The sequence below is a fragment of the Populus nigra genome, chromosome 16 (genome assembly GCF_951802175.1).
Source record: "Populus nigra chromosome 16, ddPopNigr1.1, whole genome shotgun sequence".
NCBI classification, from domain to species: Eukaryota; Viridiplantae; Streptophyta; class Magnoliopsida; order Malpighiales; family Salicaceae; genus Populus; species Populus nigra.
Genome location: NC_084867.1, coordinates 14,177,696 through 14,203,992, shown reverse-complemented (window position 1 = coordinate 14,203,992; position 26,297 = coordinate 14,177,696). Strand labels below are relative to the sequence as shown.

At 35.6% G+C, this 26,297-nt stretch overlaps 4 protein-coding genes across 6 annotated transcripts; 2 read left to right on the top strand and 2 right to left on the bottom strand.

The window, feature by feature from the left end:
* Nucleotides 1-375: 375 nt before the first annotated feature.
* On the bottom strand, nt 376-3,703 carry LOC133675203 (RHOMBOID-like protein 3). The gene is made up of 5 exons (XM_062096500.1): nt 3,114-3,703; nt 2,213-2,376; nt 1,887-2,050; nt 1,456-1,706; nt 376-591 (listed from the first exon to the last, which is right to left on the bottom strand). The coding sequence occupies exons 1-5, from the start codon at nt 3,413-3,415 to the stop codon at nt 471-473; spliced, it is 1,002 nt and encodes a 333-aa protein (XP_061952484.1). The 5' UTR covers nt 3,416-3,703; the 3' UTR covers nt 376-470.
* Nucleotides 3,704-7,130: 3,427 nt separating this feature from the next.
* Nucleotides 7,131-9,062, bottom strand: LOC133675186 (large ribosomal subunit protein eL24-like). Its single transcript, XM_062096474.1, has 5 exons — nt 8,968-9,062; nt 7,957-8,032; nt 7,752-7,853; nt 7,480-7,628; nt 7,131-7,382 (listed from the first exon to the last, which is right to left on the bottom strand). Exons 1-5 carry the CDS (start codon nt 8,976-8,978, stop codon nt 7,229-7,231), a joined length of 492 nt encoding a protein of 163 aa, XP_061952458.1. The 5' UTR covers nt 8,979-9,062; the 3' UTR covers nt 7,131-7,228.
* A 4,087-nt stretch (nt 9,063-13,149) lies between these two features.
* On the top strand, nt 13,150-18,524 carry LOC133675508 (homeobox-leucine zipper protein ANTHOCYANINLESS 2-like). Its single transcript, XM_062096910.1, has 9 exons — nt 13,150-13,718; nt 13,845-14,059; nt 14,183-14,300; nt 14,386-15,060; nt 15,418-15,519; nt 15,591-15,803; nt 17,003-17,177; nt 17,272-17,639; nt 17,733-18,524. The coding sequence occupies exons 1-9, from the start codon at nt 13,713-13,715 to the stop codon at nt 18,120-18,122; spliced, it is 2,262 nt and encodes a 753-aa protein (XP_061952894.1). The 5' UTR covers nt 13,150-13,712; the 3' UTR covers nt 18,123-18,524.
* Nucleotides 18,525-20,749: 2,225 nt separating this feature from the next.
* On the top strand, nt 20,750-24,996 carry LOC133675218 (protein ROOT PRIMORDIUM DEFECTIVE 1-like). 3 transcript variants are annotated; one of them, XM_062096532.1, is made up of 3 exons: nt 20,750-22,573; nt 23,650-24,053; nt 24,367-24,996. In XM_062096532.1, the coding sequence occupies exon 1, from the start codon at nt 20,857-20,859 to the stop codon at nt 22,246-22,248; it is 1,392 nt and encodes a 463-aa protein (XP_061952516.1). In that variant the 5' UTR covers nt 20,750-20,856; the 3' UTR covers nt 22,249-22,573; nt 23,650-24,053; nt 24,367-24,996. The 3 variants fall into 3 exon arrangements, with proteins under 3 accessions (XP_061952516.1, XP_061952517.1, XP_061952515.1); XM_062096533.1 differs by lacking the exon at nt 24,367-24,996 and having other exon boundaries at nt 23,757-24,245; XM_062096531.1 differs by lacking the exon at nt 24,367-24,996 and having other exon boundaries at nt 23,650-24,245.
* Nucleotides 24,997-26,297: the final 1,301 nt, after the last annotated feature.

Genomic DNA, 26,297 nt, shown 5'->3' with positions numbered 1-26,297 from the left:
GAAATAATAATCGATAATTACTTCTAAAATCTTTAGAGTGATGTGCCCTCAAAATCCCTTAAGAATCTAATCTAAATATACCTTTTATCATTATATCAAAAAGAAATAATAAAATAATAAAAAGCAATATTAGTCTTTGAAAAGAAAATAGCTTTTATCCACTAACGTATATACAGTGAAGATTAAGATCCAAATTTTTTTTTTTTTTGGGTCGAAACATAGCTTGAAACGCAGCAAATCACTGAGGAGACAAATGATGAGGGCACGGTTGTTTTTTTATTTTATTTTTCAGGAAACAAGAACTTTCTATTGTAGAAAATGATGAGCAATTACGATGGCAAGTCTTTTGGGCGTTGGAAAAGGAAGGCAAAGGAGTTTCTAACGCAAAACTATGCATAAATATACAAATCATACATATAAAAATTGAAATATTAAACCCATAAATTAGACCATGAGCTTTGTTTTCCCTACTAAAGGTTGTTATCGTTACATTTCCATCTGGAAGTAGGGACACAGCTGAGATAGTGACACCAATGGCAATGATCGTTTCCATTTTCTCCCTTGAACAACATCACCAACGCAACTGTGAATCTGCATTTTTAAGTAAAGGCATCAGAATCAATGGAAGTAAAGACTCGTTGATCATGGGAGACAAAGATCGGTCGGTAAGGATGCCAACTCTTCAAGCAATGGCAAGCAGAAAGTCTTGGAATTAATTTTGAAGTTTATATTCAAAGTATCTTTTCGTTCTCCTAAATGTTTTCTAGATATATACATGTAACTATTAAATATGTGTTTCTAGTATAAATATATGTTTAGAGCATTGTAAGTCTAAGTCCAAGTTTATTGAGATTTCCTTTCTTAGAAGAATAATATATTTATATGAACGAGATTTGTCTTCCACCATGCTTTCCTTTCCTTCGTCTAAGAGCTTACAAATTATCTGATTCTTCAATTGCTACAACCACATGATAAAACTTTAAATTCAGAGGCCTCAGAATTTTCTTCATCATTTGAGCATCATCAATATTTTCACCATTCCTTGTCATCTGGTGAACTAGCAAGCGTACCCTTTTTGCCTTTTCAACTCCACTATAAGTCTTATTGACATCACTGTATCGCAACCATAGGGAGTTGACATTGGTTTTTTTGTGTCGTCATCTAAGTGGAACAATAAGTTGGTGCCCCACAACCTCAAACTAGACATCGGTATTCAATGGCTGGTAATGTTGGGTAAGGGGCATCTGCAGTCCACAGCTAAGTGAAACAGTCCCAGTTGTTTGCCCTTTCGGTAACATCAAATGGGTCTCTATAATATTATGTCGTTATGCTTATGATAAGGTTGTGTTCGAGATGGCCAGATTAATGAAAATGAACATTCAAATGACATGGAGATAATAAGTCAATGAAAATGACAGTTTAAGTTGATAATTTGGAGCTTGAGCATTGACTCACCCTACAATCAGCAGAATCACAGAAACCAGCCATAGAGCATATTGGTGAGCCCTGTACTTGGATTTGACACCAACACCGGAGGGAACATTTCGACGCTCTAGCCAGCCATATTGAGGACGGGGAAGCAGAACAAAGCCTAGGAGGAATCCTGACAGAAATCCACCAATATGGGCAAAATTATCGACATGTGGCAGAATTCCTATTGCAAGGTTAATGACTATTATGACCAGTAGTGTAAGCAGAGCTGCAGCCTGTGGAAGCAACAAATGGCAGGAGTGAGGGAAAAAATCGATACAACTATGTTTTGTTCATGTATAAATGCCATTATATCCCTATGGTTGCGATACAGTGATGGATAGCCAGAAAATGGTACTCAGTTTTGAACAATGGCATAGCACTAGAATGCCAAACAACGTACAAACACCACTGACCTTGTTGGTATAGATACTCCAGTTTGTAATTAGCTCTGAGAGCATTGCTCCAAGAAGCCCGAAAAGGGCACCTGAGGCTCCAACTGAGATATTGTTTCTAATAAATAGAGACGAAAGCACACTCCCGCCAAATCCTGACAGCAGATAAACAACTCCGATGCGAACTGCCAATTTGTGACAAAAATGCAGCTTATCATAAGGTTAGTCGTGCTACTAGAAATAGAAGCATAAATTGCTGCTCGACTTGAAGTTTCATCAAACTTCACAGTTGGTATTGATAGCGAAGGAGTATTGGCCTCGGAAGGCAGATTTTGATAGCTACTTACCAAACCCAAATTGCTGCTCGAGACGAATGCCAATGAAGACCAGGCTCAGCATGTTTGCAAGAAGATGAATAATACCAGCATGCAACCAGATACAAGTGATAAGCCTCCATCCCTGGTGCTTATCTACAACCTTGGTCCACTCAAGAGCTCCCAGCCTCTCCAGTCTTTGCAAGTTCGAAAAAACAAAAGGAACAAGCTTCAATTAACTACATTATGTTTCTTCTACCTTCCTTGGCATTTCTTAATGCAAGTGACAATGATGAACCGAGAAACAACAGCTTTCAACAAGTTAACTATTCTGACACCAAATATCAAATACCCCTTAATAATCACACACAAAAAGAATATTTTCAGTGTTACAAATGTTGGAGAAAAACCTATTTCATCAGATCCATGAAATTTTCACCAATGAAGCCTTGAATCCACCATATAAATATATAGTATCTGAGACCAATAATCACTAAATTCATGCCATTTCCTCCACAGAGACCAGCCAGGGAACACTGCCATGAAATGCAGTAATTGAGATTTGGACATCAGCATCTAAAGCAGATCCACTAAATTCTCTCTTAAGTATCTAATCAATCAAAATCCCCCAATGGAAACCACACACAAGGCATTTCATATCAAAGCAATGCCAAATTTCCAAATTCATATCTACACAAATCAAAAAGGAATCAAAATTCCTCCCCAAATTCACTTGATCCATCAAAAAACATTGAAAAACAACACCCCAAGAATCTAAAAAGCTCACTCATAAAGAAATTTAAACCACCACCAGCATTTAGTATTTATCAAAGTAAAATGACATGAAACAAAAAGAAACAGAAAAGGCAAAGGCAAAAACAAGAAGAAAGTATACAAGGATCAAAAAGTGAATCAAAGAAAGTGAATTACGTACGTGGCAGAAGAGGGACCAAAGAGAGGATTATCTTTCAAAGGCTCAAAAGAAAACCTCCCAAGAAACCTTGCAACGCACTTCCCTTCAAGTCTTGTATGTAAATGTTTAGGACAATTATTGATGCACATCACAACAATGAAGACAGCAACATTTGCCACCACAAACATAGGTACAATCCATGATGTCCAGTAATGAGCTTCTGTGTCTTCTATCGGGTATGTTGAAGTTGATGATAAGTAGCTGTTGCTGTTGTTTCCTCTGCTCTTAACTCCCCCTCCTCTTTCCGTGTCTTCTCTTGACATGTTTGATGTTTCTTGATGGTGTTCTAGCAGGTGTTTCTTTCTTTAAAAAGAACTGTATTTTGGTTTCTTTTTACCTTGATCTCTCTAGAAATGATGTGGTGGTGGTGGTGGTGTTGGTGAGTTCAATGGTTTTTAATGGACAAGGAAAGAAAGTGGGTGAGGATTTTCAGGTTTCTAACTGCCACAGTAAGCAAGGTAACCTCCTCCCATGTACATTTTTCATTTGATCCGGTACAAACACTACCATGGTTCTGTTTTTTTTAACAATCCATCATTCTTTTGACATGTTGGCTATCTAATTTTCCTTCATTTTCTTTTTTGCAATGAATTGGTATATATTTATTCTAGAAATTATGATGTGAAAGTAATCTATTACTAATCACATTATCTTCATTTAATACTTTACATACTGAAACAGTATTTGGTAAAATCCCAAAGGATTAGTCTAATGATTAAGAAAGTTTGATCATTTAATTGGGTGGATAGATACGAAAGCAATGGTCATGGAAGCAGGGGATGGACGCTGGTTCTACGCGGTCTTTCGCTTTCTGTTTATTCGTGGAAAGCAATTAAACTTGGAGAAAAGGACAGGTATCATTCATGTTTAACCGATGTAAAAAAGGGGTAAATATTGAATTAGTGTATGATTAGGGTTGAATTAACATTTGATCTGATCTCCTACCTAAAATGTATCTTCAGGAATGAACAAAAAGAATTTATCATAAATGTAATATTAATCCTAGTATGAATTAATTAATCTTAATGTGCGAATGCTAATCCGATAGTGCCCTAGCTTTTAAAACAATATACAAAGAGAGGGAAATACCTCTCAAGCTACATCATGCACTCAAATGATCGTCAACATAAGAGCTCAGACACTAACAAAGATAACCTCTGAAATATTTTTATGAATAAATTGAATAATTGATCCCCGGTAATAATCCCAGAAAAATGTTCTCAGTTATCCCTTGGTTACTCCATACAGCTATTGAGTTGGTACCAGCTCAAAGAAAACGACAAGATCATCGTTGGAGGCACCAGCTTCATGTGCACAGAAACTTCAATTTTATTGCCACAATTTTAATGTTGTAGTCTTGTGCTTGCTGTCTCCTCCTGTTCTTCTGATGGCTGTGTGATTTTTTTGGCAAAAAGAAAAGGAAAAGTTGCAAAGTTAGTGCTGCGTGCTTAATCAGGCTTTAATTAAACGATTAAAGGGTGCACTTTGAATTTTGAAATGCAGGTTGAAACAAAAATAACCTAATAACGGGGTAATGTTTGTCATTCCGGTTCAATTGTATTTTTAAAAAAAAAATTAGTTTTAAATTAATTTTTTTTATGTGTTTTTGGATTATTTTAATGTAATAATATCAAAATAAATTTTAAAAAATAAAAAATATATTATTTTGATGTATTTAAAAAAATACTTTAAAAAATAATTCATTTCACATTTTGAAATGAAAACAGTTTTTTTGTTTTTTTTTATCAAAGTACAAAACAAAGAATTTGATTGTCTTTATCGTTTCAAAGATTCCCATATAGTAAAGTTAATAATAATAAATATAGACACACACACATATACATGGCTAATTACTTTTCTTTTCTTTTTTTGTTCTCACTTGCGTGAGAGCCAATTCTTGATTAGTAACTTGCAGCTAATACGAGTGATGAGATGGGAAGATGTTCAAACCTTTGTTTTTAAGACTTAGATATGGAAGTACGAGAAGGAAATCGATGACCTGATCGAGGGTGTTCTTGCTTTGTTTCATTACGATGCAATTGGAATAGCTTAGCTTTGCGTCTCATTAGAAGCATGTAATTTTAGCTGATTTGAGCCCTAATATTGATCCATCTGTCGAAGCATATGTTCCCTTCAGTTACTGTTTTCAAAAGAATTTTATATACCGATTTATTTTAATATTTTTATCTCTCTCTTTCGTATTTATTAATTATATTACGGGACAGCACAACGTGATTGGTAAAGGAAAGCGCACACTTATCTCTTAGAAAAAAAGACTGCTGCTTTAAATTTCTTTTGCTGTTCTTCCATTACATATGTTAAGCTTCTTGTTCTCATTCTGGCTTTCAGCAAGCAAATTCCACTTTTCTGATGTGATGGAGATGGAATATCCATAACCTGGCTAAGCAAATTAGCCAGGTAAGTCATGCCGACCAGCTGATGATCATTTTGGAATGATCTAGTGGTTATCAATGCTGGCAACCCTTTCTTTCTTTTTTATTAATTATTTCATTTTCTTCTGCGTTGGAGCATCTAGAATTCTGCCTTCAATAGCTCCTTTAGCTGTTGAATGGATGAATAGAAATAAGAACATAAAAAAGGAAGAAACTAAGATAGAAGCTTGTAGAAATCAAAAGCAGGATTTGACAGTAACCTTCCTCTTCCTATGTCTGTGTTGTGGTGGTATCTGTTGGTAGGTTTGGTTCAGACAGATGGGTTGGCTTTGTTACTTGGAAGCTACTCTCTTCAATTACCTTGCCAAGTGGCCCTTATGATTTGGCCCTTACCTACACCGAAGTTACTATCCTATGGTCCCACTTTTTTCTCTTTTCTTTTCTTTTTTCTTTTGATATCTATGCTGTTCCTGGTTGGTTCGGATCACAGTTTCATCATCCCCAATTATTGTGGTGTTGGCTCAAATGGTGAAAAGGGTTTGTTGTTTGCTTTCAGGTAAGGTTGCAGGAGAAAAAAAATTACGGATACAGTAATGTCTTTGCTTCCCAATAAATCCAGGAGCCTTGCTTCAGGCCCCAAGTACACCCTCTGATCAATCCTGCTGCCATTTTGATGGCAGTGATGAGAAACTTGGCCAAAATAAGTCGTACAGAGCAGATTTAAATAGGTTGAGATTTTATTTGCTTCGCATGTAAAATGGAAAAGGAACAGATAAGAAAACCACCCAGAGCATAGATTAATGAACCTCAAGAAAGACTGAGGGACCCTCGTAATTTGTCTTCTTATCCTGAGAAATTGACATGCATTTAAGAAGATTATGGGCTGATTTTGATAGCGAAACCTACCTTGCTGTGTAAATTGAAACCTTATCTTCATGTTTCAATCACCAATATATATCAAATGCAGAAACGCCCACCATACACGGTGAACAGGTTGCTTGACGCCTGGAATATGATAACAGGATGGTTTCTAAAATCTTGTAGCATTTTACAAAGCTCCCCTACAGCAAATTAGCATTCTTTGCCATATCATTCAAGGCAGGATCAGAGCGGACAGGGACAAGGCAGAGAGTATGCAAAGACTAGCTTTCCGTCGTTGAGAATCGTCGATCAAAGACCACATGTATCGTCCCAGGGTGCGCCTTGCATAGATGGATATTGTCAAGTTAATGACAACAAGCCACCATGCGAACAATCTGCGGCTTATGGAGCTTATCAAAAAGGAAACCAGAGGCCTTTTCTTCCAAAATCTCACAATTAAGTCAGGTAGAACGAGATTTCGCAAGAAGCAACGTGTTTTTTTCATTTCTTGTCATGGTAATAGAAACTACAGTTCAGCAAAATAACCTATGAACACAACAATCCAAAGTAATGGCAGTGTGGGCACGCCAAAAGAATACATAACCAGTCCATTCTCAACTCTCGGGTCACAAGTCACCGCCATAATGATAAAATTCATCGAATTTCTCCAATCAAACCATTACTAATTGATAACAAGGGAGGGAAAAAGTCGGTAAACTCTTAATGAACAAAATGGCAACAATCAACCTTGATCCATGTAAAATCTCCGATACAAAATTCTTTTAACAGCGAGTCAATAGTACTACAAAGAAAAAAGGGATTTCAACGCTTTCCTCCACCCCCGCCGAGCTTGGGGCCCTTTGGTGCAGCACCCTTTGGCAGGCTACCTTTGCTGCTCTTTTGTGCCTTGGCCATTACCTCAGCCTTCTTGGCTTTTTTCTCATCCTTTGTTTTCTTAATCCTTTCCTTAATTTCACTGCACAGAAAATCAAGCATTTCAAGAAAAACATCAGTAAGTACCAACATTGACTGGATAATCAAATTACATTTATCAAACGGTAAAAAGAATATACCGGAGGGCAGCCTCTCTTGCAGCATCTCGGACTTCAGGTTTCTCAGTTCGCTTCTTCTGTATGACCTCCAAAGTAGCACCTACAATGGACCTTGAGTAAGGTTTTTTTGTAGTGCGACGCCTCTTCTTAATAGTTTCGGCAGCTATGTCCTGTAATTTGTCAAAATCAACATATAGCACATCATGGGTTTACTTTCAAAGAAAACACTCCTGCATATAAACGCGTTCTACATTTGTCATTAAAAAGTTAATAGAAACTAAGAAAAAAGTTACCTTCTTGTGCTGCTTCCTGTACATAGCTGTCCAAGTTAGCTTTGAGGGCTTCAGCCTGTTGTGGAAGTACCTCTTGCATTTAGAATTAGCAAAGAGGAACACCTTGATTGAATGAAAAAAGATTAATTAGTTTCACAGCCTGCATTTTACAGTGAAGGGAAATAAAAGGAAAATACAATGCCTTCAATACAAAACTGCTCATTACCTGGGAATCTGAGCGAATAAATCTGATACCCTTGCCGGGGTATATCTTCGCCCCACTGAAGCGGCAGAGTTCAGTCCTGAGATTATCCAGAAAGAAACCATTACAAAGAAAATCTATTGTCAAATCAATAAATATGCTCCATTCAAGGGCGGGCATGTTTGATGATGATCATGATTGCATATCTAAAACATAAATTGACTTCATTTGCATGATCCAACAAATCTCAGAACTCGACCAAATCATAAAACCCCCCTCTATGCAACTCCAAAAAACTACCTGTTAATCTGGACTCACAAGTCAGTTCAATGACTAATAAGTCACTTCTTATTAGCCAAATCAAAGTGTTGCACGTTCTTAAAATCAAACTAATAAGAATACCCTTGTGCAACACTCCAACCAGAAGATCCAATAAAGAAAAATCACTAAACCTTAAGCTCTTGTTGTCCCAACTTCAATTTTATTCAAGTCTTAGTAATTCCCTTGTTTACTTCAATGTGTTTTCACTTTATTATCTTCCTGCACTGCATCAATCACACTCAAACATAGATTATAGCTTAATGCTCTACCAAGGAGCCGAGGACTCAGGCAATATAGCAAATTACTTGGGTCTTATTCGGGGGAGTAATTAAAAGACTCACTTGAAACATAATTAAAATTATTCCATTCACCAAAAACTTATAAAGTTAGTCATCATAATTAAAGGATTGAAGGTGGGAAATTCCATCACCAAAAGGCTTAAAACTTTCTTAAAGCTTGCATTTTTAAGCTTTATAAAACAAAAGAAAATCACTTTTTTTTACCTTGTATTGTCATATCTAACGAAGGTTCTAGATCTCTACAGCAGATGCTCAGATTGTAATATATTTCAAACAAAGCCGAGACGACTCAAATTGAATCCAACAATTCATAGACTGCTTAAACACTTGAAAAAACAACAACCCATTAAGAAAAAACGAAGACCCATTTCCATATACATGGAAACGAAAACGTATTGGAGAGAGAGGGACGTACTTGAGAACCATGGCGGCAGCCGCTACTGATTTTTTTGGCAGGGAAGTTAAAAGCTTAGGGTTTAGTTTTTGAAGAGATATAAATTTGGTTAGAAGGTCAATGTGGGCTTTCTGACTATGGGCTCTACAATATACACTTGAAATAGGCCAGGCCACGAATTAAGGGCCTGCTTCTTATGCTTATGGGCCTATGAATTTACCTGCTTTATAGGTTTGAGATTTAAATTGATCCCATGTAATTTTGAGATTTTACAAATTCATCCACAAATAAGTTTTTTTAAAAAACAAAATTGGGTTATTTTTTGAAAAAAAAATTATTTATTTATTTCTTTTATGAGTTTTACAAGAAAAATATTCAAATAAAAAATATTTTAAATTCAACCTTCAAACTTAATTTATATTTTTAATTTATAAAATTTCATAAAATATTTTTATGAATAATAATGCATTAATATTATCATTCAATTATTTTAACCACTACATTCATGGTATCACCACCACCATCATTATCTTACTATCTCTTTCACTGCCACCACATCTACACCACAACTATGTGAATATATATATATATATATCTCTTCTAAATCTTGGAGTTGTTCGAATTTGAACATGGAAATTCCCATATTCAAACACAATAATTAGATTGTTTGTTTCAATTTCTATATCTGAACTCATAATTACGCAGTAAAATAAAATTTGAATATTTTGAGATAATTAAGCTGCCATGCTTCCTTCTTATTAGCAAAAACATCAGATTCATGTTTGACCTAACCTTTTCCATCGATGGCCGGCTAGTTGGTGAAAAAGCCCTTAATTTCTAGTTAACCTCGCTGTTTATCCTGAGAACAGGTAAAAAAAAATATATAGAATTAATGACAAATAAAACGAGGAAGAAAATTCCCCAAAGAGGCTAGAACAGTTGCATACAAGGGTGGAGCCAGGAAGGTTTTTTCAGGGAAGGCAAAGATTATAATTTTTGAAGGAGGGTCAAAGCTTAAATTTTGCTTAAGTAAGCACTAGATCATTCATGAAAACGACATCGCTTTTTGTTCAGAGTTTAAACTGTTACATTAGAAATATAGCAGGGAATATATCGTACGTGTTTGCCTACAAAATTGTTGAGAAATTGTCGAGAGAAAGAGAGCATTAATTCATGTGAATTAAATTACTAAATTTTAACCATGGTCTACTCATTGTTATAAATCTAGCATGGCCTAACGATTCGATGTGAGATTTGGTTCACAGAATATACGAGGAGTTTATGGTCAGGAATTTGAGTTAATTAAGTAAAAATTTTTGACTTTTTAATTATTTTTTTAAAATAATATTATTTTTTATAAAAAAAAATCTGATTAATCTAAATTAACCGGTCCAACTCCCCAGCATTGCGCCGAGTCAATCCCAGCACCTAGTTTAATAGCCATGGATTTACTATTTCCTAAAAGTGCTCACAAGATTTATAGAGATTTACTCATAATTGAAACATTAAGCACGCCACAATCACCAAAGCTACGTAATAATGAAATAGAACAAATTTAGAGAATCGCTTTTTTAATTCATATGATTTGAATTAATGCATTATAACTTATATCAAAATAATTTTCACTTATCATGTTTTTTTTAACTCCCCAATATTGTTTTGCCTTTATTCACATTGAATGAATGATCAATTCCACAAATGCCATGGATATGCATTAAATCAAGGTGTCAAATTAATATATTTTTAAACCAAAGTATATGTATATCAAAAGCAGAATATTTAATATAAAATAGAAATACGTGCATTGATGAAGTAAAACGGTTTAATTAATAATTATGCTACAAAGACACACTCAATATCTAAATTAACCTCAATATAATATGCATAAAATATTACAAAAACATGATTTATCATGCTGCATGCATTAGTTTGTCATCCATATGAACAACACACACGTGATTTTTTCAACACAATATATATATATATATATATATATATATATATATATATATATATTATTTCGACTCCATGCAAACTCTTAATGTTGTTTACTCAATTTTGTTTAGTTGGTCAATTAAATGACAACATGCATTAGATTTTCATTATTAACCTTAATTCCTGGCTTGCTAGTTATTACTTACTTATAGTTAAATAATCTGAACCTAAGATTTCCACATTAAAACATAATAATTGTATTATTATATGTATCCGAATTAACTCCTAGTTGCACAGGAAAATAAATTTCATATCTGCTAATTTTCAAAAGATGTCAAGCCAAAAAATCATCAAATTCGTATTAATTTCACCTAACCTTTTTTCATACATGGATAGTTGGTGAAAATCCCTTTATTAATTATTATCGTTAATATTATCATATATATTTTGTTATTGTGAACAAATAATTAAGATATTGTGCAAAAAATAAAAAAAACATTGGGGACTACACTCAACAAGTTTTCCACCATTGTTTTCAGTAATAGGCAGAGTTATAAGTGAGGAGTAAAACAAGTGAAAAAACAACCAAATTAACTTGGAGTTGAATAAATAAATAAGCATCAGAAAATTCATGGGAATTGTTTCTTATTCGCGAATACATTTCATGTGAATCATGGCTTCTTATTTTCCAGAAGAGATCACAGATTTTCTCAAGATTAACTGATGATTAAAATAATAAATAATTAACAAAGCAAGCATATTCCATAATCCTCAAAAGCTACATGCATAATAATTATTGAAATATATAATGTATAGCAGATTTAGTAAATTGCTTTTAATTCACATGATATGATAAAAGAATATTCGTCTTAATTACATCCAAGTAATTGATGTTTTTACCTATAATGCTCTCAATTAAACCTGTAAGGTTCCTAATTAACTCAACAAATGCCACAGATATGCAATGAATCAGGGTGTGGAATTATGGTTTTTTTAACCAAATCCAAAGGAAAAAAGGAATATTAAAAAAGAGAAATTAATTACATGCATTAAGTAATACTCATGTGATAAATAATCTTGATTTCTATATCCATGTATAATCCAAGTATTCATTTTAAATAATTTTTTATTTGATAACAAGAGTGTTTTAAGTCAACTTTCGATTCACGTGAAACCAAGTTCTTTCTCGAACAATATTAAAAAAAATATTATTATTATTTTTTAAAAAAATACAACTCGTAACAAGAAGGTTTCGTCACAACAATTATATTAGGATTTTACGAATGTATTTATAATAATTTAATTTCCCAAACTAAGCCCGCCAAATTTTTAGTCGGCGAACCATTATTTCCAAGTGCCATCTTCCTACTGGTCCCGGCCACACCAAAGGTCAAAACTTTACCTTAAGCAGCCACAACCCACCAAGCCAAGACAAACATAAATTGCCATACACGCGCTAGCAAACACGCGTGGCGGATTTCACGAAACCATGTAATGAAAAAGGCAAGCGGTCCCCGCGTATTGACTTTTAACCATTCAGTCCAAAAATATTTCCCCTCCTTTTACATATTTTCTCAATTTGTTTCTGTTTCTCTTTGAACAAGAAAGAAAGAAAGAAGGAATCCTTTTGTGCATGAAAGCAAGAAAGGAGGCTACTTGCCCTAGAAAAAACCAGTGAGAGAAGAGAGAAGAGAGAAGAGAGAGTGTAAGTTACTCTTAGCTTCGTATCTTCAATTTATTTTTATGCGATCACATAGTATCTGTAGCTTTTGTGCTCTCGTTTTGCTGCGTTTCAAGTAAAAACATTATTTTTAATGTTATTTCTCTTGAATCAGGACTCTTACAGCGTAAGCAAACATGTTTTTTTATGGCTTCTTGTGTTACTGTCAAGTAATATGCTTTTCTTGTCTCACTCACTCACTATAATTGACGTTACATTGGTTTTGTCTTATTCCTATATTGATCCCAATAATAAAAAAAAAAGAAAAGGAAGAAAGGATCTGGTAATTTTATCTTGTCGAAAGACCCTTTTCGTACCATAAAGTATTAAGAAAGGTACTCTTTTTTTTCTTTCTTTTTTATCGATTGTATTCAACCACTTTTTTACGTCACAAAAATTGAGGGAAAGGAAGAGAGGTCAACTGTTATTTTTTTATTTTTATGTTTCTTGTATGTGTGAAATAAAATATCAGAGTCAGGCTTGTTTTGTCTGATAGATTTTCAACTTGATGGGGCAAGAATAGTGTGTATATCAAGAAAATGCCCTTTTCATCTCATTATCTGACACGCGAAGGTTTTCTGAGAGAGAGAGAGAGAGAGGGGAGTCATCCATGAAACGTTGACAGAGAAATTGCTTTTTCTTGTTTTCTCTTATAAATTAGAATGTGAGTTTGGTTTTGAAGTCTAGCTCGGTGTGTGTGAAATCTTGTAAAGGTCAGAACTTGCTAAACAAGTGAGAGAGAGAGTCCAAGAATACCTCGTGAGAGGGCTAGCTAGCTTTTCAATATCAAGAAAGCTTGCGCAGGAGTAACCAAGGGTCAAGCGGGGGGAGAGAGAGAGAGAGAGAGAGAGATTATATAAGAATTATATACATAAACAAAGTAAAAAGGGGCTATTTTGATTGGTTTTTGGGCTTTGATCAGTACTAACAGTGTTAATAGTTTTGGTGGTAGTTGTGGGGTTTCAGCGTTTGTGACAGATATGATTTTAGTACATAATAACAACAGCATGCCTTAGTGTTGGTGCCATTGCTTAGACGACGACGCCGCCGCCGCCACTAACAACCCTCCTCTACAAAATCACCAGCCCTTTCTCTTTCTATTACATGTATCATGCCTGTATGAACTTTCTCTTGATTTACTTTATTGTTGTCGGTTGTGATTTTTATTTCTTGCATGCTGTTGTGCTTGAAATTGAATAATGTATGACCCTTTTTTGTTTGTGGGGTTTTTTTTTTTCTGCAGAAGAATAAGATGGATAGTCATGGTGACATGGGCCCACTTGGGGAACATTTTGATCCTAGTTTGGTAGGGAGGATGAGGGAGGATGGTTATGAGAGCAGGTCTGGAAGTGATAACATTGAAGGTGCATCTGGGGAAGATCAGGATGCTGGAGATTATCAAAGGCCTAGGAAGAAGTACAATAGACACACTGCTAATCAAATACAAGAGCTTGAATCGTATGATTCTTCTTTTGGCTATTTTGTTTATGTCAAGGGATTTATGTATTGGTGTCACTAGTCTTTGTTTGAAGGATTCTTTTTTATCTAAAAGATATTTGTTTCTGTTTGTGATGTCAATAGTTTCTTTAAGGAATGTCCTCATCCTGATGAAAAACAAAGATCAGAGCTTAGCAGGAGGCTTGGCTTGGAAAGCAAGCAAATCAAGTTTTGGTTTCAAAATAGGAGAACTCAAATGAAGGTAAATTGATAAACTTTTGCGTACCCTTTTGATTCTTTTCATTATCCCTTGTGAAGATTTTGATTTTGGTCATTTTATACTCCAGACCCAGTTGGAACGGCATGAGAATGCAATCCTCAGGCAAGAAAATGATAAACTCCGAGCTGAGAATGAGTTGTTGAAACAAAACATGAGTGATCCAATTTGCAACAATTGTGGTGGTCCTGTGGTGCCTGTTCCAGTGTCTTATGAGCAGCAGCAGTTAAGAATTGAAAATGCTCGATTGAAGGATGAATTAGGCCGTGTTTGTGCCCTAGCCAATAAGTTTTTAGGCAGACCTCTCACATCCTCGGCCAGTCCTGTCCCTCCCTTTGGCTCAAACACCAAGTTCGACCTTGCAGTTGGGAGAAATGGTTATGGCAATTTAGGCCATACAGACAACACATTGCCAATGGGGCTTGACAATAATGGAGGGGTTATGATGCCTCTGATGAAACCAATAGGCAATGCTGTTGGCAATGAAGTACCATTTGATAGATCAATGTTTGTAGATCTTGCACTGGCTGCTATGGATGAATTGATTAAGATTGCTCAGGTTGAAAGTCCCATTTGGATCAAAAGCTTGGATGGAGGGAAGGAAGTCCTGAACCATGAAGAGTATATGAGGACTTTTCCTCCTTGTATTGGCATGAAACCCAGCAATTTTGTTATTGAGGCAACTCGGGAGAGTGGTGTAGTACTCGCCAACAGCTTGGATCTGGTTGAGACATTGATGGACGTGGTATGCTATCTAAATCTTAATGCTGCTATGAAGTTTTTAATGATTTCTCTTAAGCATAAGTGTGCTATTGGGATTTGATTTCTGTATTTCATCTTTCTGTGTATTTTTATGTCAATGTAATTATCAATTTTGGAGCACTTTATCAAGATTAGAATAGTTTGGTGAGCTTTTGTTCATTTTTTTGTTTATAATCTCGCATTTCACCATTTTATCACCTGTCGAATTCCCTTGTATGATAGAATGATGTTGAGAAAGCTGCAAAAGTAATCTTAATTTCTTCAGCTATTCAATCTAGAAATGGCGCAATGCTTCTAGTTTTGTACTTGAACAGTTGGTTAACTTCTTTTCCATATACAGAATGGATGGGTGGAAATATTTCCCAGCTTGATTGCTAGAGCTGCGACCATTGATATCGTATCAAGTGGCATGGGCGGAACAAAAAGTGGAGCTTTGCAAATGGTATGCCATTATCCTATATGTCTTATAGTCTTTTGCAGTGAAGCAGGAATTTACGAATGTTTCTTTTCCAGATACATGCTGAATTTCAAGTGATTTCTCCTTTTGTCCCTGTGCGTCAAGTGAAGTTCCTTCGGTTATGCAAGCAACTAGCAGAGGGTGTGTGGGCTGTGGCTGATGTTTCTGTTGATGGAAACCAGGAAAATCTAAATGCACAAACCCCTGTAACCTGCAGAAGGCTTCCTTCTGGCTGCATAATACAAGATATGAACAATGGTTGCTGCAAGGTAATGATTTGCATAGATTCTTCATTTGTGCTGCTTATACTTATGATCACTCATAGCTTTTTCATCCTTGGAGGTACCTTACTAGGATTTTGCAATAACTGCAACTTCGTATTCATTTGGCACTACATTAATTTGAATTATTTGCAATTACACAACTAGTCTTTTGTGCATCCCCAAATTAAATTTATTATGGTTGTGCTCCCAAGTTTTGCTCTCTCCTCTCTTAATGAAATATATTAGTGGTTTACTTGAAAACTTCGAGCTTTGATTATTATTTAACTAAAATAAGATTCTTCTAAGATTTAATTAATCTAGACTCTTCAATTCTAAAGCAAGAATAGCTTATTTTATGTGCTTAATTGTCTGCTGCTACTTTCGAAGATCACGAAATCAAGGGCACTAGCATTTGACAAGCGCACGCACGCACACATATTTATTTGATTCCTCAGTCTTGAATGTAGTGCAGTGCATTCACAATTTTCCTATCCAGGTAAAGCCTTGTAGTTTTCAATCTTTACTGTACACCTCACGCATTTGATGTTTCTATTCTTATCTCCTGTTCTTCTGCTGATAGTTTTTTTTTTCTGTCCTCGAGGTGATATGACCTAGATCTAATTATTATATTTTAACCTTCTATTTCCAAGTAATGATCCTGCCATGATTGTATTATAATAAAATCACCTTTCTATCCAATTTAAAATTCTCATGAGATCTTCTTTTCAAGTTCTAAGAAAGGATTCCATCTTATATTATTTGGAGTGCTCAACACTATGCCTTGATTTTTGACTTCTGCTTGTCCTTTCAGACTTGTTTAAAATGTAGTGTGGGACTGTGTGATATATTTTACCGTGTTAGCTTGTTCTACCCTTTGGTTGCAAGTCTATTTTTCTATGTACTCCCCTCTTCTTTTAATCCAAGAATTAAGTTTTTAGCATCACAAGAGCTTTCACTTAAGGATGACTCGGCAGCACTAGAATTTCGCAGGCTTCATGGTTTGCTAATGTTTAATAATAAAAACAAGTGAAACTTTTTAGAACATGTTCTCAGAAAAATCTTTGTGGAATTGTTTCTATTTGAGGTGAATGGAACCCCGTGAAGCCAAGTTTGATTGCTTGCTAGATAGAGGTGTACTGTTGATAAATGCTAGGATGATGCGGTTGCATATGTGCTCTAGAATGCTGACTGATAGTAAAATGCAGGTTACATGGGTGGAACATTCTGAATATGATGAGAGTGCAGTCCATCGACTCTACCGACACATACTAAATTCTGGCATGGGCTTTGGTGCACAGAGGTGGATTGCCGCCCTTCAACGGCACTACGAGTGCATGGCAATGCTCTTGTCCCCTACCATTTTGGGTGAAGATCAGACAGGTCTAGGAATGCTACTTTACCCTTCCTTCACTTGTTTATTTTCTCCGAAGATATTGTATGTGTCGTTTTCTGAGTTGTTACTATCATGCTACAGTGATAAATCTGGGAGGTAAGAAAAGCATGTTAAAGTTGGCACGACGAATGGTTGATAGCTTCTGTTCTGGGGTCTGTGCTTCTACTTTGCATAACTGGGGCAACCTTGTGGTTGAAAGTGTGAGTGAAGATGTGAGGATTTTGACCCGAAAGATTATCAATGAACCTGGTGAGCCAGATGGTATTGTGCTGAGTGTTTCAACTTCTGTTTGGCTGCCGGTTTCACAACAAAGGTTATTTGACTTTTTGAGGGATGAACAATCAAGGAGCCAATGGGACATTTTATCCAATGGTGGAATATTGCAGGAGATGGTCCAAATCCCCAAGGGCCAGGGACATTGGAACACTGTCTCTGTCTTGCGTTCAACTGTGAGTGGCCATAAATCAACTTCCAATTTCCAGGTTTCTTTTGTTCTTATATAGAGTTTAACTATATATTTTCTGCTTTCTGAGACTTTGCAGGCTGTTGATGCTAACGCGAGTGACAATATGTTGATATTACAAGAAACCTGGAATGATGTCTCGGGTTCGTTAGTAGTGTACGCACCAGTCGACGTACAATCAGTGAGTGTAGTGATGAATGGTGGAGACTCTACCTATGTGGCTCTCTTGCCATCAGGATTTGTGATTCTTCCAGGCAATTCATTCGGTAATGGTGAGCCAAACAACTGCAATGGGAATCCAGCTAAGAGAGACTGTGATGGCAACAGTGGAGGCGGATCTTTTTTGACTGTTGGATTCCAAATTTTGGCGAGCAACCTTCCTTCAGCCAAACTCACAGTCGAGTCAGTCAAGACAGTTCACAATCTCATCTCCTGCACCATGCAGAGGATCAAAACAGCCTTCAACTAATGGTTGCTTCTTAACTTAGTAAATCTCTTTTCTCTTGGTTTTTCGACACACAAGAATACATGGTATCAACAAGGTATAATAGGTAGAATGGAAGTGAAATAGAGGCAGCTTGAGGTGAGAACTTTGCACAAGTGGGGTTTCGAGTCAAGAACGAACCGCAATTTGCTGGGTGGAAACTGGGTAGGATGACTGTGGATGTTACTACTACTGTCCTCGCCAAGCTAGTTTTAACTTGGCAACAGGCAGTGGCCTTGTGGTTCGGGTATTGACTCTCATTGGGTCTTAGCAAATGTTTTGGTTTAGTCGTCCTATTTCGTCGAAGACAAGATAGACTGCTAGCTCTTGACTTTTTTGTGTTATGGAAACTGTTCAAAATCTAAGGCAATCTGCTATTTTAACTTATATTTTGCTTCAAGATTTTTCTCTAAGATGGGACAGAATTCTTGCTTAGACACCTTATCTCACTCTCGTGTTTCGTGTATCCTTTGCGGTGCCTGATTCTTCTCACATGTGACGTGAGTTTCCACACATGCTTGTAATCTTGTAATTAAACACATAAAATTACAAGCATACGCATCTGCAATCTGCATGCTTGTCTAGGTGAACATTTTGGGACTCGTTCGGCTAATTATCAAACATGTCTAGCAAGCTCTTCAAGAAAAACAATCGAAGTCAAAGTTCACAGTAAACAAATTGGCCTCGTCCAGTGCAAAATAACTGGAGTTCATCGGTGCTGGCGTGAGGTTTGTCCTAGCATAATAAAAAGGTACGTACCTTAGAAGAAAAACAATAGTGAAAAATTGCAGCTTCTAATTAGGATGACTGCATTGGGATGTTGCCAGACCGATTTTTATAAAAAATTGTCTCGTGGCATAATATAGATATTAAATATTGGTGATTTGGATGTGAATGATGTGTATTAAATTTTTTTTTTGAATAAATTAGACCAACAAGCATACAAGTATTTTAAATATAAATAAATTTTCAAGTTTAGAGTTCATGAAAAATAATAACATATCACAAATATGTTTTCAATACAAATATAATATTAGAATACCTGGATACATATTAAATATATATCTAAAAACTTATAATTGATATTAATTCAAAATTCTGGCATGCATACTAATAATAAAAATATATATACTTAAATTAAAATAAATTAGGGTATTTTATTGTTGAAATACTTTAAAATAACAAGATTTTAATTTGTTATTGTCAATGATGAATTCTTTGTCTTTAATATTTTATTGTTATTCACCTGTGCAATTAAGATATTTGCAATGTACTTTTCAAGATTCCAACAATACCACATTGGTTTAAATGCACTTCTAAATAAGGTTTTTGAACCAAAGATTGTATAACTCAAATATTTCTCAACAATATAAACTTAAGCTTTAGATTTGAGAGGAAAATCAAAACATAAAAAAATAAAAACACTAAAAACGAGGTCAGAATGAGTATGGAAAAATCTGAAAAACACTAGTACTAAAATCTTCCTTCACCCCTCTTTTTATAGTGAATTTTAGAAATTAAAAGGTTGAAGAATTAATTCTCACTATCAATCATTGATTAACTACCATAAATCTAGAATTAAAACTAGAAAAACCAAGAGTTTTTTGAGTAAGAAAACTAAGGGTTTTTTAAAATTAATTTCTCATTTACTCACAAGTTGTTTGTTTAAAACAAATTTCCAACAAATGACTCCAATTAAAAGGCGTTGATCCAATGATTTTAAAAGCTAATTTAGATTGGGTTTCGAGTTAAATCTTTTTTAACAAACCCAAATAACTTGGCGAGTTGACTCACACCCCAGTTAACTTGGTTAAATTCGATTTAAAACTTGTGTTTTAGTTGGCTTAGTTAAATTCAATTTAAAACTTGTCAGGTTAAAATAAGAGGTTTTTTTTTAAAAAAAAAACCTAAAAACATCTATGTTCTGAATAAAAATAACGGACTTGGTTTAAACCGGTAATCCATGGATTGATATAACAGCCTACAAATTGACCCAAGTCTTAAACCAATTATGGTGGGATCTCATAACTATAACTATAGCTATTACTACTATTGCTAGTCCTTCAACTCTATTAATCAGGTTACATTAAATTAATTTTCCGAGAAATGAGAATAATTATGGAGAGGGTGGCAGCATCTCTAGGTGGTCACCTTAATGAATAAAGTAGTGGATTATTATTATTTTGGGCGTTGCAAGGGGCTCAAAGCTCGAAAACAAAGGAGAACTAAGCTAGACAAATCCACGGCTGAATGAATAATCTAAGATTATGCTAAAATTAATAGATTGTGTTTGCTGAATTTATATTCTTAAAATAGAAAATACAGCAAACAAATTAATTCTGTTTTCACACACTAATCGAACGCTATATTCTAAAAAACAGGGATAAATGGAACGTAGGAAGTATAAAAAGCTTAGAGAATCATTGAAGAAAACAGTCCGCTACAAGTTTCAATGGCCTTAATAGGCCTAATTTTCAATACCAAATCCAAGTTAGGCCCACCATTCTCTGGCCCATTACACCCACCAATCAGATTTCACTTACCACCTCCAAGTTTTCCAATATTTCATAATCACCCCTCATTCTCTAGCAATTCTCCCATTTACTCCTCTCAAGCATTTCTAGTCTTCCCAGCTCTTCTCCACTCCAAAAATTTGTCACTCCCTCCTTTCAATCACAGTCACTGCTAAAACCCTAAACTCAAAAATCGAAACACAAAAATGCTAGTCTTCATTTCTCTCAGTCTCTTAAACCCTCGACTCAAACCCCTCAGAACTCTTCAATCCACACTCTACAACCTTAAACACACAAAACCCATGTCCCAATCCACTTCAATACCCAAAAAACAACTAAGGGTTCGTGACCATGGATTCGATAATTACATGGAAATCGAAAAAAAGACGAGAAAGGTCTTAAAGTTTCAATCTTTAATACTTTCTCAGTACAACCAAACACTGCCCATTTCACGTCTTGACAATCTCGCTGGCAGGTTGGGGTTTAAACAGTTTGAAGCTGGTGCCTTTATCCTCAAATTCCCTCATGTTTTTGAGGTCTATGAGCACCCAGTTCAACGAGTGTTGTACTGTCGCTTAACGCGCAAAGCAGTCAATCAGATTATGCAAGAAAAGGAGGCCCTTTTGGCTCAAATCCCTGATGCTGTTACCAGATTGAGGAAATTGATAATGATGTCTAATGAGGGTCGGTTGCGGTTAGAGCATGTAAGGATCGCAAGGTACGAGTTTGGTTTACCTGATGATTTTGAGTATTCTGTTGTCTTGAAGTATCCGCAGTTTTTTAGATTGGTTGATGCTAGTGAGACTAGGAATAAGTACATTGAGGTGGTTGACAGAGACCGTAGATTGACGGTTTGTGCGATAGAAAAAGTTAGGGAGAGAGAGTATAGAGAGAAAGGAATGGATGCTGAGGACGTGAGGTTTAAGTTTATGGTGAATTTCCCACCGGGGTTTAAGATAGGGAAGTATTATAGGATTGCAGTGTGGAAATGGCAAAGGGTACCTTATTGGTCACCGTATGAAGATATTTCAGGTTATGATTTGAGGTCAATTGAGGCTCAGAAGAGGATGGAGAAGAGGGCAGTGGCTACTATTCATGAATTGTTGTCGTTGACGGTGGAGAAGAAGATTACAATGGAGAGGATCGCCCATTTCAGGATGGCTATGAATTTACCCAACAAATTGAAGGGCTTTTTGCTTCAGCATCAGGAGATTTTCTATGTTTCGACTAGAGGGAATCATGGGAAGCTTCATACAGTTTTTCTTCGAGAGGCTTATAGGAAAGGGGAGTTAGTTGAGCCGAACGGTTTGTATTTGGCAAGGAGGAAGTTGTGTGAGTTGGTGTTGTCGAGTTCGAGGAAAGCAATTGTGGATAGGGGGTTGGTTCATTATAGGGGGGATAGAGAAGATGATGAGATGGAGCGTTTTAGGAGAGACTGCTCAGAAGATGGTTTTGAGGGTGGGAAGGAGGGGAAAGATGGAGAGAGGGAGGATGATTTGAACTTGGACTTGAGTTGTGATGTTGGTTCTGATTGTACAGATGAGGATGATGATGCTGATGGCATCGAAAAGGCAGAGAAGGCTCAACTAAATGGGTGAATGCATAAGATTGGTGGTGTAAGAAACCATTTTGGCTCTCAGTTGGGAGGCATCAATAGTTACTGCCAATTTACTATCCCTGGGGATGATTAGGCAGAGAAGCGAATGTCAATTATATGCATCAGAGATGCTAGAAGAAGCAAGTTTTATGGAATTGGAGCTCTTCAGGGAAGACTTATATCTCACAGGAAAACTATTGGTGCTTCAAGTGGCTCCTGAGCTGTTTCAGAATGTAGGAGATCTTAAACTATCATTTGGCTGTTGCCATGTCTACTTAGCAGTTATCAGAACTGAGTTTGCTCCCAGAGGCTGTTTATGCTACCGTGTAAGTTGAATTTTCTTACCTGCTTATTGTTATGGTGCAATGCTATCCTTTTTGAGAACTAAAGTTATGGTGAAAATTGCTGTGCTAGATAAATCATGAGGCTGTTGCTTGTTGCTAGTAAATTATCTGGCCTTGGTTCCTAGCCCTAGCACCCATCTATGCTCAAAGTTGATCAAAATAGTTTGCAAATTATCTGAAGTAATTCTATTATATTGGTTTAATTGACTGTCCTTGTCATTTATGAATTCTATAGACAGACAGGAATATTTCACTTGAGTATCAAATAGATGATTTTGAAGTAATCTGGTGAATGTGAGCGATAATCTACAGTCATAATTTGAATAGATACAGCTTCCATAGTACACTCAGCTACTCATATATTTTGTTGCGTGATGGTATCTGTTGTGCATGCTAAACCTTTTTGAAAACTATATATATCCCACAAGCTGTCAATTATTGGTTTCATACCACAATTATGGCATTTCATCTATAGCTCCTTATCTACTTAATTTATCTCCCACGTGCCTTCTGATTCCACCATGGTGGTCACAGTATGATGGCTGTCAACTTTACCAATTTCTGGAGCCTGAAATATTCCAATTATCATCTGAATATAGAGCTTTGAACTCCATGTGCATTACTAATCTTAAGGCAGCTTATAAGCAGTCATTTCATGATTTTCATCTATAGCTCCTTATCTACTTAATTTATATCCTGCACCCCCTTTGATTCCACAGTAAGATGGCTGTAGCTTTCACCAATTCCTGGATCCAAAAATATTCGAAGTATCATCTGAACGTTGGGATTTGAACTCCATATGCATTCTAATCTAAAGACAGCTACTATGTGGTACCAATTGCCTGGTTGTGCATGGCAGGAACTAATCATCAATCTGTTAGCTTTCACATCTATTTCCAATGTTTATCTAGGATCTTTGTGTTTTTGCCACTAGCTGTGCTTAAAACAAACAATAGGGTCTAACAGTGCATTTTATCCTTCTACTTTTATGTTTTGCCCAATTGTATCCCAATACGCTTCTCTTCTTTCATAATTTTGTTGTCTGTTTTTTCCCAAAGGTTTTGGTTACAGTCTGCTGATTTTAATAGCCATTGCCCGTGGAATTCTTGGGGCTGGTTGAATGATTGCAAAGAGATGAACTAAACAAGCATTGCCAAATTTTCAGCTATATCAGAAGGACAATGTTCTCGGTGACACGGTTTTCCTTTCATGTAGCGCTGGATTGGTTATCTAAAGGCCGTCTCAGTTTTTATTTAAATTCTTGCTCATGTTTGTGAGGTGGCCTCCTACTGAGATTCTGCTGACAGTTCACTAATTGTGCCTTCATGAGCAATCAATTTTATGTATTCATGGCGGCTCTGGTATCCAGCCCCCAGCCCCAGCCCCAGCCCCAGCATTTAAATTAGAGGACAGTTTATGAAAGAAGAAGTTTTCAAATGGGCCTATGTCATCCATCATCAAGGTGGTCTTGTAACTTGACTTCAGTAGTAAGGTTTATATACTTCAGGCCTCAACAAACACCTTTTTGTTTACCTTGTCCAGTGACTGAAATTACAGCTTGCCTAATATCATTCAGTAATATAACAATTGATTTCAGATGTCTCAATTCAAGTTACTTGCTGTCTGCTTCATGAATAAATTTTCCTACATACCATTTGAATTCTCACCTATATGACGTGATTTAATTGTGCGTTGTATCTGTCTTGTAACATGTGGTTAGTGTTATGATAATTCTCAAATTTAGTATGATAAGCCTTCGGTTTCCATCTGTTCAGCTACATCACAATTCACAAGGATGTTATGGCCCTGGTTCCAATCAAGGCAAGTGTAGCTTCTTGGTGGCATGTTTTTTGTTTCATAAAGGAGCCATGTATACATCTGGAAGGTATCTCAATTCTTATCTAAATCTAAGCCTGTGTTTCTTGCATAGCCAGCTATTGAGATTCTGCTGACATTTGACTAGACTAAATGATGCCTCAAGAAGAACATAAGCAATCTCTGGAGTCCAGTTTAGGATCCACCAAGAATAACTTGGCAGATACTTTATCTCCACAGATGGGCATGCTTTATCCCGCATCTAGGCATGGTCCCCTGACTACTGACTCGAGTAGTGAGGTTTAGGTATACTTCATAACATAACATAGTTGTTGATGCGCGGGCGCGGGCTAGGTTAAGCTTGGCCTGATAAAAAGGTTGGGTCATGGAGTTAATTTGTAGTTTGTCATATTAATTTGGGCAATTTTTTTTTATTAAAATACTATTGTTTTGTTTTTTAAAAAAATATTATTGATTTTAACTTAATCAGGTTTGGTCGAGCCAATGAATTGTGGGTCAACTCATTGGGTCAATGAGGTTTGGCCGAGTCAATGTTCAAATTGATTAATGTTCAAATTGATTTAAATTAAGGGTGTTTTTGTTATAATTGTAGCTTTTGTGTTTTTCGTCCGAGAAAAATTACTTCGGAAAAATTATTTTTATTTGTGATTGATGAAGATAAAATTTATGATTGGTTAAATGCATGATCATTAATACATGTCTAGCTTGCTTTTTAAAGCTATTAATAATATATTTCTATCCAACTTTGTTTTTGAAATTTGTATTCGGTCTCATGCCTTTCTTAATTATTTTGATACAAATATCATAAAATATATACAGTATCTCTCTAATCTAACATGTCTTATCTTGATATTAAGAATCTTTCATGTTCTTGTTTAAAATGATACTTCTAACATATAACAAATCAATTAATTTCCGAGGTGCAATATATTCATTTCAACTGGCAATATACAAATGAGATGCAATGATTTAAAAGGAAATAATGTTAACATAGTGTTCTGTTTTTGTTAGATAGTCATTTGCACAAGACATGAAATGCATGTGGAATGGTGAAACGGTGTTGCGAAAATAATAATCGAAAGATCATTTATAATCATTTGCAAAAGACATTTAAAAATTATTACAGTTCATCATGGAGTAAACTGTTTTAAAAGTTATAAATCTAGGTTCGATTTTAATGTAATGAAAATTTCTGTCCCAAGTATCATCACTGTTTGTTTCTACTATTTAGTTCTTTGAGCCCTTATTTCACTTTTTTTTTTTGTTTTCATTACATTACTTAAAAATGCAAAATGTCAACCTAGAGGTCCACAGAATGCCTACACAATTTTATGGAAGAACTTTCTATAATATAACATTGTTACACAAGCAAGAATAATTTGATCCCGGGTATACAATAGAATGCTTAAGCTTATGTGCTTCCTTTGAAATTGATTTTTTAGGCAATATATGATTAATATGAGAGATTGTGGTATAACATAATATTTTTTTCCATGAACTGAAAAAAATATTCATGTTATTATTGAAATTAAAATGTATATTAAAAAAGAGAAAAACAATAAAGAGAAAAACACGGAAATGGATGAGAGAAGAGACAGGTGAAAGATTGACAAAGTTATTTTAGACCATTAAAAACTTAACAGTCTCAAGAGTGTTAGTATTATTATATGAACGCAGAAGCCACTACAAAATCAAATACCCTCTAAAACTTAGACCGGATTAGGTTTTGGATCATAAATTTGATAGATCAAGATGCTATGCGGGCTTGATTTAATAATTATGTTTTACCCTACATCAAACACCCTTTTATCCACCTTGTCCCATTCTGGAATTACTGCCTGGCTGATATTCAGCATGTCTGAAATTTAGA

Coding starts and splice junctions, on each gene's coding strand:
- LOC133675508 (XM_062096910.1), top strand. Junction 15,804..17,002: donor TGAACAATGGTTGCTGCAAG/GTAATGATTTGC, acceptor AGTAAAATGCAG/GTTACATGGGTGGAACATTC. Junction 17,640..17,732: donor TCTCTGTCTTGCGTTCAACT/GTGAGTGGCCAT, acceptor GAGACTTTGCAG/GCTGTTGATGCTAACGCGAG.
- LOC133675203 (XM_062096500.1), bottom strand. CDS start 3,415: ATGTCAAGAGAAGACACGGAAAGAGGAGGGGGAGTTAAGAGCAGAGGA. Junction 2,377..3,113: donor TTTGGTCCCTCTTCTGCCAC/GTACGTAATTCA, acceptor GAACTTGCAAAG/ACTGGAGAGGCTGGGAGCTC. Junction 592..1,455: donor GTGATTCTGCTGATTGTAGG/GTGAGTCAATGC, acceptor TTAAAAATGCAG/ATTCACAGTTGCGTTGGTGA.
- LOC133675218 (XM_062096532.1), top strand. CDS start 20,857: ATGCTAGTCTTCATTTCTCTCAGTCTCTTAAACCCTCGACTCAAACCC.
- LOC133675186 (XM_062096474.1), bottom strand. Junction 7,854..7,956: donor TTATTCGCTCAGATTCCCAG/GTAATGAGCAGT, acceptor CATTCAATCAAG/GTGTTCCTCTTTGCTAATTC. Junction 7,629..7,751: donor ACAGGAAGCAGCACAAGAAG/GTAACTTTTTTC, acceptor GACAAATTACAG/GACATAGCTGCCGAAACTAT.